Source organism: Helobdella robusta (assembly GCF_000326865.2).
Source record: "Helobdella robusta unplaced genomic scaffold HELROscaffold_13, whole genome shotgun sequence".
NCBI classification, from domain to species: Eukaryota; Metazoa; Annelida; class Clitellata; order Rhynchobdellida; family Glossiphoniidae; genus Helobdella; species Helobdella robusta.
This window is the reverse complement of record NW_008703718.1, coordinates 3,518,443-3,536,503: the sequence shown is the minus strand read 5'-3', so window position 1 is coordinate 3,536,503 and position 18,061 is coordinate 3,518,443. Positions and strand designations below refer to the sequence as shown.

At 34.0% G+C, this 18,061-nt stretch overlaps 1 protein-coding gene across 1 annotated transcript; it reads right to left on the bottom strand.

Annotated features, from left to right (window-relative positions):
* Nucleotides 1-1,166: 1,166 nt before the first annotated feature.
* Nucleotides 1,167-17,604, bottom strand: HELRODRAFT_73656 (hypothetical protein; the record flags this gene model as incomplete). Its single annotated transcript, XM_009014370.1, has 19 exons — nucleotides 1,167-1,316; nucleotides 1,452-1,551; nucleotides 9,699-9,880; nucleotides 10,222-10,320; nucleotides 11,937-12,007; nucleotides 12,283-12,374; nucleotides 12,964-13,072; nucleotides 13,476-13,573; nucleotides 14,426-14,496; nucleotides 14,618-14,726; nucleotides 14,894-15,045; nucleotides 15,248-15,334; nucleotides 15,453-15,509; nucleotides 15,721-15,787; nucleotides 15,911-15,972; nucleotides 16,286-16,414; nucleotides 16,558-16,711; nucleotides 16,881-17,011; nucleotides 17,467-17,604. 19 exons carry the CDS (start codon nucleotides 17,602-17,604, stop codon nucleotides 1,167-1,169), a joined length of 2,058 nt encoding a protein of 685 aa, XP_009012618.1.
* Nucleotides 17,605-18,061: the final 457 nt, after the last annotated feature.

Genomic DNA, 18,061 nt, shown 5'->3' with positions numbered 1-18,061 from the left:
TTGTAGTGTTGCATGTGGCTCATCGCGTGTTGTTGTCCTCCTTTTTGTTGCTGTTTGTTGCTGTTGTTGTTTGTTGTTGTTGTTGTTGCTGCTGTTCTCTTCAAATTTATTACCCAACGTTGAAAATACAAGTTGAGTGCAGTGTTGTTTCTCTAAATAGATCGAGCTGAAAAGTACACAGAAGCATGCATGCATGGATGAATGGACGAATGAATGAATGCACGAATGAATAAACGAATGAATGAATGTATGGATGAATTGATAGATGGATGGACGGCTGGATATATGAGAAAATTTCTGGTTAATGAAATTCGCGTATCTTAGATAAACATAGTATAAATTTGAGAAAGAAATGAATTGTTTAGAATATTTAAAAAACGCCTTGTAGATATTTCATATTTTATTTTTAGAATGCTTCCAAATGATTTATTTTAAAAAATGACAAAAACGTTAACAACATCGCACGGTATGATCCAACAAACATTCACTTCCATGGACAAACATGTGCCCATCCAATAACAACAACTCTAATAGCAAGACAGCTCCTACACTCAAAACGAAATTAATTTTTGCAGTTTAAATATATCAATTATATAAATTCAACAAATTAATTAATTAACTAACTAATAAATTCCTTCATTCATTCCTTCATTCATTCATTCCTTCCTTCATTCGTTCGTTCGTTCGTTCGTTCGTTCATTCATTCCCGGTTTGGCATAACGTTAAATCATCATCAGCGTAATAAAATTTGATTAAAGATTTTATTTCAAGATCATGTTTGTTCTTAAAATCCTGTTAACCATATGCAAATCATGTTTCATCATACCACAATGTTTGCAATCATTGTGATAATCATAATCAATCAATCAAATCAATCAATAAATCAATCAATCATTATCAGTTGCTTAATCATCTCTGACGTCATAGCACAAATAAAATCAACATCAACGTCTTCAACAATCACGTCATTATCATCGTCGTCGTCATCATTATCACTATAATCATAAACGACGTTTTTCATAATTATCTTCATCACCACCATACCATTATAAAAATTCTTGTCTGCAGCACTTATATCAATATCATCATCATCTTCATCACCACCATCAGCAAAACCATTGCCAGAATCACCATCATCACCATCACCACCACCACCATCATCATCATCAGATGTTTTTCACAAGATCGTCAATGACCTTGAGAGTTTGAAGGTCAGGTTGTTCTGGCAGGGTGACAAGTAGATGGTCATTTTTTTCCATCGCTCTCTTAATGGTCCTCAGGGCTTTCTCACTGCCAGACCAACTTCTTCTTGATACCTTGGTTATGGTAACGATGGTGACGACGACGATGATGATCATGATAATGATGGTGACGATGATGATGATGAGGATGAGGATGGTGTTGATGATGATGATGGTGATTGTGGTGATAAGGGTAAAACGATTACACACCCCATTAGCAACATCCCAGGTCAACATGTCACGTGCTCTTTCAGAGGCGTCCTTCGTTCCGTCGAGGACCAATCCAAATCCTCCATTCATCACCTCACCCCTGGTCATGATGATGATGATGGTAATGATGATGATTGTGGTGATGATGATGGTAATGATGATGATGGTGGTGATGATGGTGATGATTATGTTAATGATGATTATGACCGTGATGGTAGCGATGATGATCATGTTGATGATGAAGAGGTTGATGATTATTATGAAGATGATGATGATGTTGATGAGGATTGTAATGATAATGATGGAGAGGATGCTGGTTACGACCGTGATGATGAAAATGATGATGAGAAAGAGGAGAAGGAGAAAGAAGATAATGATGATTTCAATGATAAAAATGATGATGAAAATGATGATAGTGATTATTATTATTATAGTTTTTCATCACCATTATAATTTTTTTAAACCAATTGATATCACCACTTTATCCATGGAAAGGTTTTCGTTTCATAAGGCACTAAGTATTGATTGAGTTTCTTGATAAAAAACTGTTTGCTACTAATAGTAATAATCTTTTCACCATTAATGCATCTGATCGATGTTTTCAAAAAAAAAAAAAAAAAAATTCTGAATAAAAATTTACATCGTATAAAAAATAAATGTGCAAGCACCAATAAATTATTTAATTAAACAAGCCGACATCTACAAAAAATAAATAAATAAATAAACAATAAAATGGGAGAAAAAATAAAGATAAGAAGAAGAAATAATATGAGAATCCAAAAATGCACTGAGTTTTATGAGCACATTAATGAAGAAATAGAAGTAGTAGTGCTAGCTTCAATCATTCAGCATCCTATCTATCCACACATGCTCAACAAAGATATTTCAGCGTGCGCGCTCTTTTTCTCAGTGCCTTTTTCGTAACCCAGGCATAAAGAATTTTTTCCCAAGTCAGCACGTGTGTCTGTGTTTTATGTGTGTGTGAATGTATGTGTGTGTTTTGTGTGTGTGTATGGTGTGTGAGAGAGCACGAATCAGTGTGTGTGTGTGTGTGTGTGTGTGTGTGTGTGTGTGTGTGTGTGTGTGTGTTTTCGTGTAATGTCCAGTTTGGTCTACTTGTCAAGTTTGAGTTTATCCATCTAAGCGGTGTACAATTATGTCTTACATTTAATTATGTTGAAACATCTTTCATGTACGTGTGCATGTGTAAATACACGCACTGTACAGGTATGAAATAGTGTCAGTTTTAGTGCGTGTGTGTGTGAAACATGCTGAAAACTACGACTGACTTGAATGAAAATTTACCAGAAAGGTTTGATGACCCTTCTTATTTATTACTGAGCAATAAGATGGCACTTATCATTTGTTATCACCATCGTTATGACGGTAGCTTATTGTTCTTATCGATAGTGTTATTGTTGTTTTTATTGTGAGGCAGTTGTTTGTTGTTGCATTTATCTTTAATGTCATCGTCGTCGTCGTCATCATCTTTAAAAATTAGTGATTATTATCATTATCATTATCATCATTAAAAATTATCATCATCATCACTGTGAGTAGAAATTTCGAGACTTCAGGTCATAATCACCATCAAAATTGTTATCATTTTCGATTTTGTCATTGATACCATTAAATCATCATCATTAACATTACTATATCATTTGCGTTAGTAACTTTTTGTTAGAGTCAACATAGTCATAAAATTCAGCAATAAAACTTGTTTATCGCTTGAACATGCATTGGTATAATTTGCTCACAATTATTCAATTATACAAACATACACATACCACACACGCACACACGTACGCACGCACGCGCGCACACAGAAACATACCAAGACAATTAAATACGCAATTAAACATAGACAAAAATTGTATTGAGATTATTGTACGTAGCAGTAAATTGTTTGGCATCATGTTATCCATCATCGCCTCGCGGTTCAACAGTTCATCATTGCTATGTTCACACACGTGCGTTGGTATGTATGTGTGTGTATGTATGTATGTATGTATGTGTGTGTGTATGTGTGTGTGTGTGTGTTTGGTTTATTCAAACTAAAAAGTTATTCAAACTAAAAAGTGATTTTCGATTTTAATGTTTAGTTGTGTATTATTACATACATATATCTTCATATATATGTATAAATGTATTTCTAAATAACAAATGTAAAAATAGTCATAAAAATAATTTATCAGCAACACCACCAACAAACGCTTTATCGGAAAATAAAGAAGTTTAACGGCATTTTAAATGCTCTTCTGCAGCGGTTAGGTTCCAGGCAGACTGCTTAAGCACTGTACTGACTCTGTACTAACGCTGTACTCATTCACTGTTTTCCATATTTCGTTTTCTGTTAATTTCTTCTTCATATTTTTTGGTATTTATTTTTTGTATAACTTTCTTGCGATACAAGTATATGAAGACCATGTTTTTCAGCTAATCGAGTTGAACCGCATTCGATTGCATTTATTTTATGTAAAAAAAATTTATACATTGTATGTTTTAAACATTTTCAGTAATGTATATCTTTATGCTTTGTATGCATTACATTTTTTTGTATTGTATGTTTAACATTTTTTAGTAATGTATATTTTTATGCCTTGTATACATTACATTCTTTGTTTAGATTAGCAGCCAGCCAAATAAGTTGGGATAGATAGACTAAATGAAATGAAACGAAAGCGCGCATAACTTCGCTCGCATCCAGCCTCCCTCATCATCATTGCTTTGTACCGAATGTATGCCTTGTACTTTTCGTTATATGCATTGTTCCCGTGTTCGGAAGATTATTTTTGCGATATTTCGTTTAAAAAATTAATTTATTTATTCATGTCTTTTTGTTAGGTGTGCGTTCCAGGTTTTCTGGCTGTTTTTGTTGTCCATATATTTTTTGAGAGTAGGCGTTCGTATGTGTGTGTGCGTGTGGAGGTTTGTATGTGTGTCTGTCTGTGTGTGTGTGTGTTTGTTTGTGTTTTGTTGTGTGATTTAAATGTGATGATAGACAGGTTAGTGTTATTAAGTTATGTGTGAAACAAATGAATGTTAGGTTAGAAAGAAGTTTAAAAATGCATGGATGGATGAATGTGCGTGAGAGTTTGCGTGAGTAGGTGAGGTACTTTAGAACATGTACGACGCATGCATCAGCTTCATGTAACAACTGTTTCAAATTGAAAAATCCTAATTATTTATCATCAGCATCAAGTGATTTAACAATTCATCACTAAGCAACAAAATTTAAACACAATACAATATCATTTTCAGCCACATAAAAGCAAATACAATGAGATAGAATAATAACTATACCGAACCAACCCCTCACAACAAAGGCACAAAATATTGTTTATAAAAATTGTTTTAAAAATATGTACATAAGCGCAAAAAACAATTTGAAAATAATGATAGAAAAAACAACGATGGAAAAACAAAAAAAATATAAACAGAAAAAGAAAAAGACACACACGCAGACACAAGCAGACGCACGCAGACGCACGCAGACACACGCGGACACACGCACACGCAAACACGCGAGGGGCCGACATACAATGAAACCTCACTCATAATGAAAATAATTTATATAAACAGGTGCTCAATCGCGAGTGATAAGAGTAAGATGTCTGGAAGAGCATCACATCACATCTCATCATCTCTCTCTCTCTCTCTCTCTCTCTCTCTCTCTCTCTCTCTCTCTCTCTTTCGTCCTTCTCTCTTTCTCCCTCTCTCACTTTCTCGCTTTTTCTTTCTGTTCAACCTTTGCTGTTTGTTCGTTCGTATCTGCACTTGAAGGTGTTGTGCGTACACGTAAACATTTACACGTACGTATGTGTGCGTGCCTGCATATACGCAAATGTTCATCTACGCATTTTTACACATACTTCATACTAAAGTACGTGTGTATGTGTGTTTGTATGCGTGTTTGTATGTGTGCCTGTATATGTGTGTATGACAACATTTTTTTTATATAAATGCACCTTAATGATGTTATAGAAAAATACTAAATACTAACACACACACACACACAGACTGACGTATATAGATATACATAAAGACGTGCAAATAACTAGTGCATACAAAAGTCTCTGAATGTTCACATACAAATATATACATTTAACATTATGTAACAGTGTGCGCAAATTATAAACATAGACGTTTATAATAAAATGATATTATTTATGTTGTTATTGTTGTGACAAGTTATGCAGCGCTCAATGTTTGCTGGATGCGTGTTATATGAGAAAATGTAAATAAACAAAACATCACATTATACGTGTGTGTGTGTGTGTGTGTGTGTGTTAAAGCGTGTTGGGTATGTGTGCGTGAGTGTATGTGCGTGTGTGTGTGTATATGTGTGTGTGTGTGTGTGTGTGTGTGTGTGTGGGTATCTACATTTTCATTAATCCACGGCATAGGTACTTATACATTTGATACATGGAGTCAATCTGAAACTGATATGCTCTTCACATGTATGCCTAATAAAATGCCTAATAACATCCATACATGTAACATTTTGCATATCACACACACACACACACACACACACACACACACACGCACACACACACATACATGTCAAATGTCAAGAAGAAGATTAAATAAATTACATTTAAATTAAAAATCTTGATTTTCTACAGAATCTTCCCCAGAAAAGCAAAATACACCAACATAAATATAGAAAAATGTGCATCAAACTCACACATACAGACGTAAAAATCATTAAAACTCAGGTTAACAATTGCACATATACAAATACTTATACAAATATACACACACTATATCAAATCATTTTTTTTACATAAAAATTAAAAAATTAGCTCACTCACACACAAAACATCACATAGATACACACAGATTAAAGAAACATCACACACACGCACATGAAACCGCACACACATGAAACACACACACACACACACACACACACACACATGGAACATGCACACGCACACACACAACGTATAAAGACACACAGCACGGTGATGTTTTTATTGCCTGGTTTACATATTGTTTGCAATGTTGCGCCTTTAGTTTTTCTAATTTTTTTATGGCTTAATATATTATTATTGAAACTGGTGTTGTTGTTGTTGTTACTGTTGTTGTTACTGTTGTTGCTGTCAGTTTTGAGTTGTGTTGTTTTGCTTTTTTTTCTAATTGTTCTACCTTTATCAAGTTGTTGAAAATAATTAAAATATTTTGAGTTTGTTTATACACAGCTGCCTCGAGATGGGGGTCCTACTCCTTAACTGTGGACGATGACGACATGATGAAACAATTTGACGGCATCATCATTTAAGTGATAAATCGACGGTGATTATATGTCCTTTTTCAGTCACCGCGTCATTAAAAATTGAAGTTTTCTAACTCATTTCATTTGGTGCTGGATTGGATTTATATTTCCAAGCTACTTACTAAACATTAAATGTCCTCAAATGACTCGTTGGGGTGTAGATTGATGAGATATCCATATCAACTCTTATGACGTGATCATCAAGTAATTAAAGTCGTCCAATTTTAAAATAAACAACATCATCGTCGTCATCATCATCAGCATGAGCACTATCATCATCAGCAGCAGCATGAGCATTATCATCATCAGCATGAGCATCATCATCATCATCAGCATGAGCATCATCATCATAACTTTTTGTGTCATATTATCTTCGTCATATCTTGGTAAGCTTATCATAATATTAAAACATCATTGTACTTTCTCTTAGTGGTCATTTGCATATACATCGTCATCATCATCATCACCACTATCATCATCATCGTCATCATCATCGTCATCGTCATCGTCATCATCATCATCAGCATCTTCATCATCATCACTATCATCATCGTCATCACCACTATCATTATCACTATCATCATCGTCATCACCACTATCATCATCATCGTCGTCGTCGTTATCATAACTTATTACGTAATGTTTTCTTCGTCTCCCATCTTATCATAATATTAAAACATCATATAATTCCTCTGCTTTGTTATCGATGCCAATATGCCTCATTTTATATTCTTTCTTTCATTTTTATTACTACACCTTGTCTTTTTTCTAATTATTGTTGTTATATTATTATTATCATTATTATTATTGCTATGAAGATTAATAATAATAAAAAAACTTGACGATGATGTTGACGACGATGATAATTATTTTGTTGCAGACCAAATTTTGTCTTAAACAATTTAACCATTCAACCAATTTTGATTTGAGGTAATTTTTTCTTAATTTTTGGTCGGTCAACTGAGTTAGCTGGAGTTTTTTAGTTGTACTATAGAGAGACCACTTCGTATTTGTTTTGTGTGTGTGTGCGTGTGTACGCAGTAAATATGTATGCAAGTGTATGTGTTTTTTTGTATTTCTGTGTATTTAAATGCCTGATTGTATGTACACATGTACATTGTGAATTGTATTCTTCTATTCTGTGACAATAATTAAAAATGTGTTGTTAATTTGCTTGCGTCTGTGTGCTGATGCTGACATCATTGCCAAATGTGGTGTCTGTGATTTTCAAAGTAGCGACGGTGTACGTGCGTGTCTGTGAATACTCGTGTGCGTATGTTCACGTCCCTGCATGTGTGCAGCAGTTGTACGCGTTGTTATATTTTAACAACGGTTTGTTTGCACATGTGTCAGTGTGCGTAAACAATGAAAATAACAATTAGAACGAAGTAACTTTTAAAGAAGCAAGATTTTTGCGTAGAAAAAAAATATCTCACAATTTGATTGTTTTTGTTTTATCTTTGTTATTGTTGTCAGTAAAATGTTTTATGCTAGAATTAGCGGTACATTTATGAGGCATTTAGTGAATGAAATAAACTTCAGAGCAATCAGAATGAATGTTTCTCAATGAGTTAGTTAGTTGTGTGGTTCTGTGCATTTTGTTGTTTCTGCTGCTGAGTTGGTTTGTGTCTGTTTGTCGTTGTCTTGTTGTCGCTGTCTTGCTATCCTTAAGCTGGCTTAGAAGGCATGTAGAAAACAATAAAAATAAACTAATGATTAGCTGTGTGTAATATGAATTGCATATTTACATTTGAATTAGTTGGCCATGTAACGGTTTCTTGTTTCATGAAATGATTTCTGTTAAAATATTTGGAAATTTTAATAAAACCGTAAGCATGGGATCTTAGCAATGTACGTACGACCACCTGACTATTTATTAACAATAAACATAATTTGTTTTAGTTGGGAAGAAATTAGTGAAAATGTGAAAATCTCAGAGAAAAATAATATCAGAAAAAAACAATAAAAAACGCACAGAGCGAAAATAATTTAAGCAAAGAGAGAACGACAAACAGTCGTAAATAAAAATATCCACACAATAAAATAAACCAAGCGAGCAGAAAAACGTGGAGAAAATTCTTGAATAAAAAGTGGAATGCAAAAGTTTGAAAAAAAAGAGAAATAAAAACAAATGCAGGTTTTTCGTTGGCGAACCAATAAAAGGTGCGTAAATTCATCAGTTGAGAAGGCTGAGATGAGTTTTATGGGCTCACTCGCGCGATTTACAACTGCGAAAAAATGCTAATCACAAGAGTGGTGTGCGCGTGTTTAGAGTTAAGAGAAAGATAATAATTTTTTTTTCAAATTTATTTTTTTTGATTCAGATTTTGTACTTTTATTGGTTTTTAGGAGAAATACTTTGCAATGTGTTGTTTTTTGTTTGTTTGTTTTATTTTTTCTGTTGGTTTACGATTTTATGTAAAAATGATTTTATTTTTTCCAAGGAATATGTTAATTTGAAGATGAATAAAGAAGCGTGCATACTATTTGAACGTTGCTTAGAAAAGTGATAAACATTTTTTTTTGCAAATTCGTTGATATTTTGACGGTTCTGAGATGCTCAATTATCTTAGATCACAGCTGCTTTTATTGCCATCATCATCTTCATCACCTCTGATAAAGATCAAACAGTTTTATTCGCCCATTAATAATATTTAACACACTCCCTCCTGAGTTATAAAGTTTTCATTTTATACTTTATTCGAACACATGTTCAACTTTTTTCTAAGTAAATGATCTTTATATAAAAATAATTCCACAGCTGGCATTTTAAAAAGTTAGTTCGATAGTTTTTGTTCCTTAATATTATTCAATTTTAATTTTAAATATAGATAACAGAATAATTATTAACTATGTTGTATTGCTTTTTAATATATCAAAAAAATATATTCATCGTCATTTTTCACAATGTTTGATAACATTCTAAAAACCCATACACATGCAAACAACCAAAATGAACAACTCACCATCCAACACCTCCGCCATTGTGTAGGGCCACCCACGTCGCCCCCCTAAAACTGTCTCCGATGCAGTTGTGCACCGCCATGTCGGCGCATAGGGCGGATCCATCGTAAATGTTCGAGGTCTCCCGGAACGGGCTGTCCGTGCCACTTACGTCGTGGTGGTCTCTGCTTATGACCACTGGGCCCTGATTGGTCGGTTGGTCGGTTGTATGGTTGGTTGGTTGGTCGGTTGGTTAGTTGGTTGGTTGGTTGGTCGGTGGTAGGTTGGTCGGTCGGTTGGTTGGTCGGTTGGATGGTTGGTTGGTTGGTCGGTTGGCTGGTCGGTTGGATGGTTGGTTGGTTGATTGGTTGGTTGGTTGGTTGGTTAGCTGTTAGCGTTGTTGTCTCAAAATCGGTCGTTTGATAACATTAATATTTGATATTCTAATACATTTAAATTTATTTTAGTAGTTGAACAGCACACAAAATAATTTGAGTAGTTTTTTTTCAAATATCTTAAAGTGATATTTCATTTTCCATTCCTAACCTGAATATCCCCGGTTGCGATGGCCTCATTGAAAGCTAGGGCGATGTTCACTCTGCCTTCCTGGTCTGAATATAGAATCCTGGCCTCACTGCCAACAACCTGTTTGTGGTTTTTATGATTAAGACCGTTGGTGTTGACGTCTATTTCTGTTGTTTTGAGTGTTGTTGCTGTGTGCTGTTGTTGGGGGAATGTTGGTTTTTGGCGAAATGTTGTTGATTGCCTTCACGATAACTTGGAATAAAAATTTGGTAAGAATAAGTTATCACAGATAAATAACAAATATAGTACAAATAAAATCGAATGAAACAAATTATGATGATGATGTAAAGTCTTATGCGCTGACGATAAATCAGAAACGTTAGGAGAAAGATTTGTGGATGCGTGGAACGATAAATTATAGAAAATGTCAAAACATTTTTCAATTTTTTCGTCACCAAAGAGCATAAAAATTGTTAAGTTGGAGGCATTGAAATTTTGAAACTGTTGAACAATCACGTCGCAGGAGTCAGCGGTCCATACATTGTCCTAACACTTGCTGCAAATTTGCTTTTAACTGTTTTCAGGAGGTTTGAAGTGTCTTGACGCTACACGCTCGCAAAAATTTGCGTTTGAGGATTTACTTCATCCCGACATAAAACTATAACAACAAAGAACGAAAAACAACTGCAATGAAATGCAGAATCAAAATAACAAAGGAACATTGCATCTTTTAGAGAAGAATATTTTAAAAAGTAAGAAAAAACTGACAAGAAAAAATAAAAACCGAAAAGAAAGACAAGCAAAAAGTAGGCAGGCGAGCAGGCAAAGACCATAATGTGTAACTGATTTATTTGCTGTTAAACCGAACAGCAAGTCTTGAAACGTTATATTTTTAAAGGGCCCTGTCAGAACTTGAACAAGTTCGTAAATCATGGAGATAATAATTTTTTTCTCCACCGTGCCACCGAAACATTCAGCTATATTGCAAGAACTGGTGGTAGTTTTGACATATGTTGAGTCTGGTTGCATGTGCGTATGTACGTGTGTGCGTGCTTACGTATATTCATACTCGCGTGTATGTGTGACTGCATGTGAGTGTATATTGGTGTGTTTTCGTTTCAACATTTTCTTCTAGTTGTGCCTTGTGAGGTAACTTACTTTATTTTCATTATATAACAGTTGAACAGTTCATCAAATGCTGAATGCTTGCTGGATGGATGTAGATAAATGTCTGTTAGATTGTGTTTCTCCTCCACTCTGAGAGGTGATTATGATAAATGTTCGTCAAAATATTTTTTGAAATCGTTTCTTAGTCTCTGCGTGTGTTTTTTGTGTGTTGCAGGCTGATGTCGTTTCTGTTGTTGTTGTTTGTTGTTGTTGTTGTTGTTTGGATGTCTATGAAACTCGTTTTCAAGCATCAACAATCAAATTCTGTTCACCACATTTTTATATTTCATTATTTTTTGTCCTTTGCTTTCATTTACATTAATCCCAAATACAGTCTTGTTAATTTTGTCTAAATAACGAAAAAAAAATTTTTTCGTACTTAATTGAATTTTTGCCTGAAAAACTTTAAAGAACAGTTCAATAAACGGTAAAATTTAAAACATGAACATAGTTGTATAATTAAGAGTCAGTCAAATATTTCATTTGATGTGGCCGAATAGTTTTTAAGAAAATTGAAAATATTGACCGTCATTTGAGTTGCACTGTAATAGCAAAACTTGAAAACTGACCAGCTGATGTTCTTCTGCCTGTTTTATCCAAGTTAGATTGTCTCGATATTGTTGACTCACCTCCTCTGGAACTGCAAGATATCATTGTTATCATCATTGTTGTCCGCATCTTATCATCATCATCATCGTTATCATTGTCTTATTATCGTTATTGTTAACGTCAAAGTGATTTTGAAATTTCACATCTTGATCAGAAATCACGAACTTCATCGCCACTGTCATTAGTAATAATCATCATTTTGTAAATAACTGATACTGTTAGTTTCCTTATTCATGTCTCGAAACCAATTCAAATGACCATTTAATTTAAATTCAATTTTAAAATTCAATTTTAAAATTCACTCACCAGAGCTATCGTTGATTGCCTCCTCCAAAACCTTGGCAGCTATCTGGTCAGTTCTCTGGAGGTCTGGATGTCTGCCTGACGTACACACCCACCTGGCGAGTGAAATATATTTGAGAGAGAATTATTTTAAATGAGGTTGCGTGTTTTTAATAACTTTTACGCGGGTCTAAAATAGAAAGCTGTTCACGTAATGCTTCTTACTAAAATGCAATTTTCTTTCTTCTTAGTTGCAAATAAATTGGTGTGCCATAAGGCTCTAATATCCATAGTAAATGTTGTACAGTGCAGAGTTGTGTGTAAGTGTAAACACTATATAATACGTAAATGACTACATTCAGTTTTGGGTTTGAGAGTATTCGAAGCAGGTCAGCAGGCGATAGTGACCAAGTGGGACAAGTCACCTTAACTCAACCCTGAAATACAAATGTACCTTTTTTTATATGGTGATGATTATTGTAATTAACTTTTCTTTCGTTATATTGTAACGTTAATTTTTCAAAACATTTTCGTTCGCACATATACAATAAAAAATCTCTAGTCATTTATCTATTATATATTATAGTAAAATATCTATTAGTCATTTGAAATATTAATTTAAAATAAAATCTCAAAAATAAAATATAAAAATAAAATTGATACGAATCAGTTCGGCTCATTTTTATTATCGAAATCCATCAAAACCTGAACGGTCCGAAGCCAAGCGAAAAAATATCTCCCATGATGTGCTGCACGTATGAAGGGAATTTGAAATCATTCAGAGCGGTAGCGTCTGCTTTCAACACGTCTGCTCCTACCGCCCGGATGAATGAATATATACAGAATATTTATAATCGCATATAAATACAAGATATTATTTGTATAATGAAGGTGTTCATAATGACTTAAGTTACCATGCGTTTTAAATGAACAATACCGCATCGTCAATATCAACATGTTCATATTTCGTAATAAAGGTTGATACACGTCGTGTTATTTGTCTTAAATGTATTTGAATAAAATAACAAATCCATGACCATCATAACACGTTTTGACAATAATTTATTTCAGATTTATAATAATGAATAATGTTTTGAAGTTTATTATATCAGTGAATTAATTTAGTTTTCATGAATAACGAATAACGTTACCAATTTTTTTTTTCAATATGTAACAATAAACAAGAATATTTTAAATGATTAGATGATAATTCTCACCAGCTCTGTGTGCTTCCAAGAGAAAGGAGTTTCCATAATCCCAGAAAAACATTCCAGCTTCGGAAAGTTTGTTTATCGCTGCCACCTGGCGCCTTAAACTGTCGTCAAAATATTAATTACTTATCTGATGGTTGCATAATACTATCCATGCTTGTTAAGTTCAGTTTTGGCAGCATTAGTTATTTTGAAATGAACTCTATCATCAACAATTTTTAAATTTTCAATATGGAACGCGTTTGGTTAAACGAATAATGAGACGCATATAAAATATTCATGGATCACTCCTATTTTTAACAATCGGTTCTTCTGTAATTGTGTACCTACTTAAGATTGTATTCTACAGAGAGAGTCGTTAAAATTATTTTCTATATAGTCTTTAAAAGAAAGTTCTAGTTCACGGGTGGAAATTCAAATTCGTTCTTAAAATTGTTAGTCGGATAACAATTTGTGATTGATGAGTGTCTTCCTACATAGTTGTGTTGGCAACGGGCAGACTTGAGAAAACAGACGAAATGATCGAATGTAAATCGAACCAGTTGTAAAGAAAAATGCGTTAGTAAGGGTTTGATAGAATGGCAACAATATTTTGGTTTTTCATTGTTATTAAAGTCAGGCTCTCACTAATATTTTTTCATGTTTTAAGAGCTTTGATTGCTGTTTGAGCCTAGAAAAACTTGTTTTCATTCAAATGATTTAACAAAATGAAAGCTTTTTGACTTGTATGAAATTTGTCCGCGTAGCTATAGTTTATTGAATACGATATACCGACATTATTTGTATATATTAATATGAAACTTAGATAATTTCGCGAATGCAACGAGCATCTTTTTAAAATTTATTGAAAAAACTTCTACCTATTTCATACTTAACCAATTCAAATTAAATCTTCAAATTTATCAAGACTTCATTATATTTCCTTCAACTTATGGGTCATGAAAATAAAGGACAACCTTTCCTGAACCAACTCCTTGAACTTTGAGGGATCGTCCTTCATCATTTGCAGGGATTCCTTCATCGACAACTGCCGGACAAATAATCTCATTTCAATACAGATACACAAAATCTAACTTTAATTTTATCTAATATTTTTAATTGTTAGCAAATTTTAATTCGCAAAATTTATTTTTGTACCCCCTCCTTACTTGGACGGGGTAATAACCACCCTGGAAGGGGTTATGAAGGGAGGTCTGGTCTGACCCCAACTCCACAAGCAACTCGCCCGTCTCTTCATAAACTTTTACTAATTTCTCCCTAAACGGGTTAACGATTGAAAGCATTTCAGATTATTCATGTCGTTAAAATCTTTCATGAATTTATACAAATTAAACACTTTTTTTGTTTTTAAATTATTTAAATTTAAAAAAAACATACACGATATAATTAAAACAATTTAATAAAATTCTTAAACGACAGCCAACCAAACATGCACGACGTTTCCAAGGTATCCAATGCTAAGGGGCTTGCCTCGTTCACGTGACTTCCTTATTTTCTCCACCAACCTATCCAGGCAGTACTCCTTCTCAACCACCCATCCCTGTTCGTGACGTTTGTTTAACGCTGCTTCATCCACCTAGAATTATAATAATGACATATTTTCCATTTATAAATATTAATATTTTTATTGTTCTATAAACTGAAATTTAGAGACCCATAAAATAGATGAAATTATCGATTCAGTTACGCACATGTTCAGTTCAAAAGTAGCACTGATACAAAATTAAAGTCGTAAAGCAATGGTAACTTCATGCATGAAACCGATAAGAGTATAAAACCTCAGCTATAACTCCGATGCATCCACTGATAACTGCTGCCTTCGCCTGTGCTCCACTCATTCCTCCAAGACCTGAAGTCACAAACACCTGCAAAGTAAGCAAATGCACTTACAACTATTTTCTGACAAATTTTCATAATTTCAATCGATCCAAAGTTCAAACTTTTACTAAAATGCAAAATTTGTTATACTGATTACCTACTTACCTTGCCAGCTAAATCATCTTTTTTCAAGTAGATTCGTCCAGCGTTCAAAACTGTAAGCTAATGATGGTGATACAACGTATTATCACTGTTTTAATGCAGTTTTCATAATGCTTACATTTATTTTCGTTTTGTTATTTCACGTGAGTCAAATGATTTTGAGAATAACTATTCATCCTGGTTTTATTTAATGTTATACTTTCACATTTGGAATTACATTTTAATTGATAGCATGGACAGAGAGTAAGATTGATTGAAAAGACAAACGGACCGTGGTGCCATGTACAATGCCTTGTGGCCCAATGTAGCAGAAGCTTCCCGCCGTCATCTGTCCGTACCTTACAATTCAGGTCATAGGAAAGGAGAAATTAAAAATAATAATCAGAAAAACTGAAAATTGAGTTTATGTAAAAAAAATTATTATTTTGTTAAAGGTAGCGAACAGGAAATGTTAAACGAACGAAGTGACGCCAAGGGCAAACAATCTGTCGTATTCTTCTCTGCTGGAATAATTTGGCACCATCTGAAAGATTTCAATATTAACACTAAAAATCGTAATTTTTCATTCGAAAATTTTTTTATAAAATTGCTTCTCAAAATTCCATCGCTAATTATATTCGTAGCAAACGAAACAGCAGATTAGAAATCGTTCAAAACAGAAAACGTGTTTGACTACATGATGACAAACAGTTGCGGATCTAGACAAACTTGAAAAACGACCGGTGAGAGGGGGATCCGCGACTGATTACAAAAAATGAATCCTACGAACAGACATTCAAAAAGCGCACGCAAGTACGTACATGCACCATCACACACTAGCAGACATAGAAACAGACCATTCCATTCGTGATGACCATCCTTGGAGCCCTCCTGCTGCTTGGATAGAGACCCATTGGATGACCTGAGTATAACACCAGCGTCTGCTCGTCGGTCATCAACGTCAGGTAGTTCAAGGTCAACCAAAACTGCATTTTATAAATTTTCATTTTTATTTAATCCATTTAATCGAGATTAGTACATATCATTTTCCATAATTATTATTAACCATCGTCATTTATTTCCTCATCATCAACATCTTCATCATTGTCATCTCCATCATTTTGACTACCTGGGCCCAGTTATTGAAGACCTGTCCGTTGCCACCATACGTGACAAGTTCGTGTGGGAACTGAGCTACCCTTGGGTCAAGATTGTTCAAGATCATGTGGGCCATGGCGCATGCGTGCTTGCTGTGGCATGGAAAGTATTCTATTGGGTAGGCTCTGCGTTAGTTTGAAATTGTGCAGACATTTGACGGAATATTTAAAAAAAAATCAAAATTATATTTGGTGAGATCATATAAACTGATGAAAATTCGTAAGAAGTTGTTTAATGTGATCATCTATGCAGAAGATAAAAATCATGTTTCAATACAAAATGTGCAATGTATACTTCATTTGAAGTGTTGGTAGGAATCTGTACATGTAAATGTGGCCATATTTCATCAGTTCATCGAGAAATTCTGGAAGAAGAGACTGGTGCATGTCAGGCGGAAAGTACCGCAAGGCATTTTGTAACGCTATCTGATCATTCAACGTGAAACAAAACTATTTAGTATCACAATGAACTTATGAAAATATGATACATTAAGAATAGAAGCAACAAAAACAAATAACTTTATTACAAAAATTAAACACTAAACAGATCATAATGCGTGTGTTTTTCGTTTTAACTGTACAAAGTATTCAACCACGCAGAATTACAGTAAACAAGGTGCGTTACATCATGCTTAATATGTATGTATGTAGCTACCTACGTTAAAGTTTTTGCCACACCAACTGTCATTGAAATACACATTTTGCACGCCAAGAGGCTTTCATTTAAACATTCGCACGCAAACGCAATCGAACATTGGAGTGGTATTAAATTGGATCTAATTTTACATTATAAATAACAATACTACGAAACTTAATCGCAAGAATAACATAACTCGAGTAAATATTTTTTAATAAAAATAAATTTTCAGAAAAATAGTGACCTTGGTGTCGTGTTTGTTCAGATTTGGCGTCCTGACAGGAGCATGTGGCACCGAGGGATCTTGGCCAGTCTTTTTAGGAGGCAGACACTTCACGGGGATTCCTGAGCACAAGTAGTTCAGTTTTTGTTCCAACGACATCTTCGAAAAGATTGGATCAAATTGATTCATATTTGATTGACACGAATTAATAGTACTAATTAAATGTAACTGACTCACTTTTGAAATAGGTTATTTTAGTTCCAGTCAAATTAAATGACACCTTTGTAAAGAATAATGATGTTGAACGTGCTGAACAAGAGCTATCCGCTATCTATACTGCTAAACGTGTTGAGTAAATATTTTCATATTTTATATCCATTGTATCTTGGCCTCGCTGCATTTCATTAACCTCATGATTGAATGCATACATATTGATAGTATGTATGAAAACACGTACATATTCCATGTGATATATCATAAACCCACATTGCATTATTTGGTTGTACGTGCGTATGTATATACAGCAGAAATGAATGTAGAACTTTGTCCACATTTAAATTACATTGTATGGCAATTTGACTTTTGATCATCTTATTCAGCAAGCCATGTTGTCAGA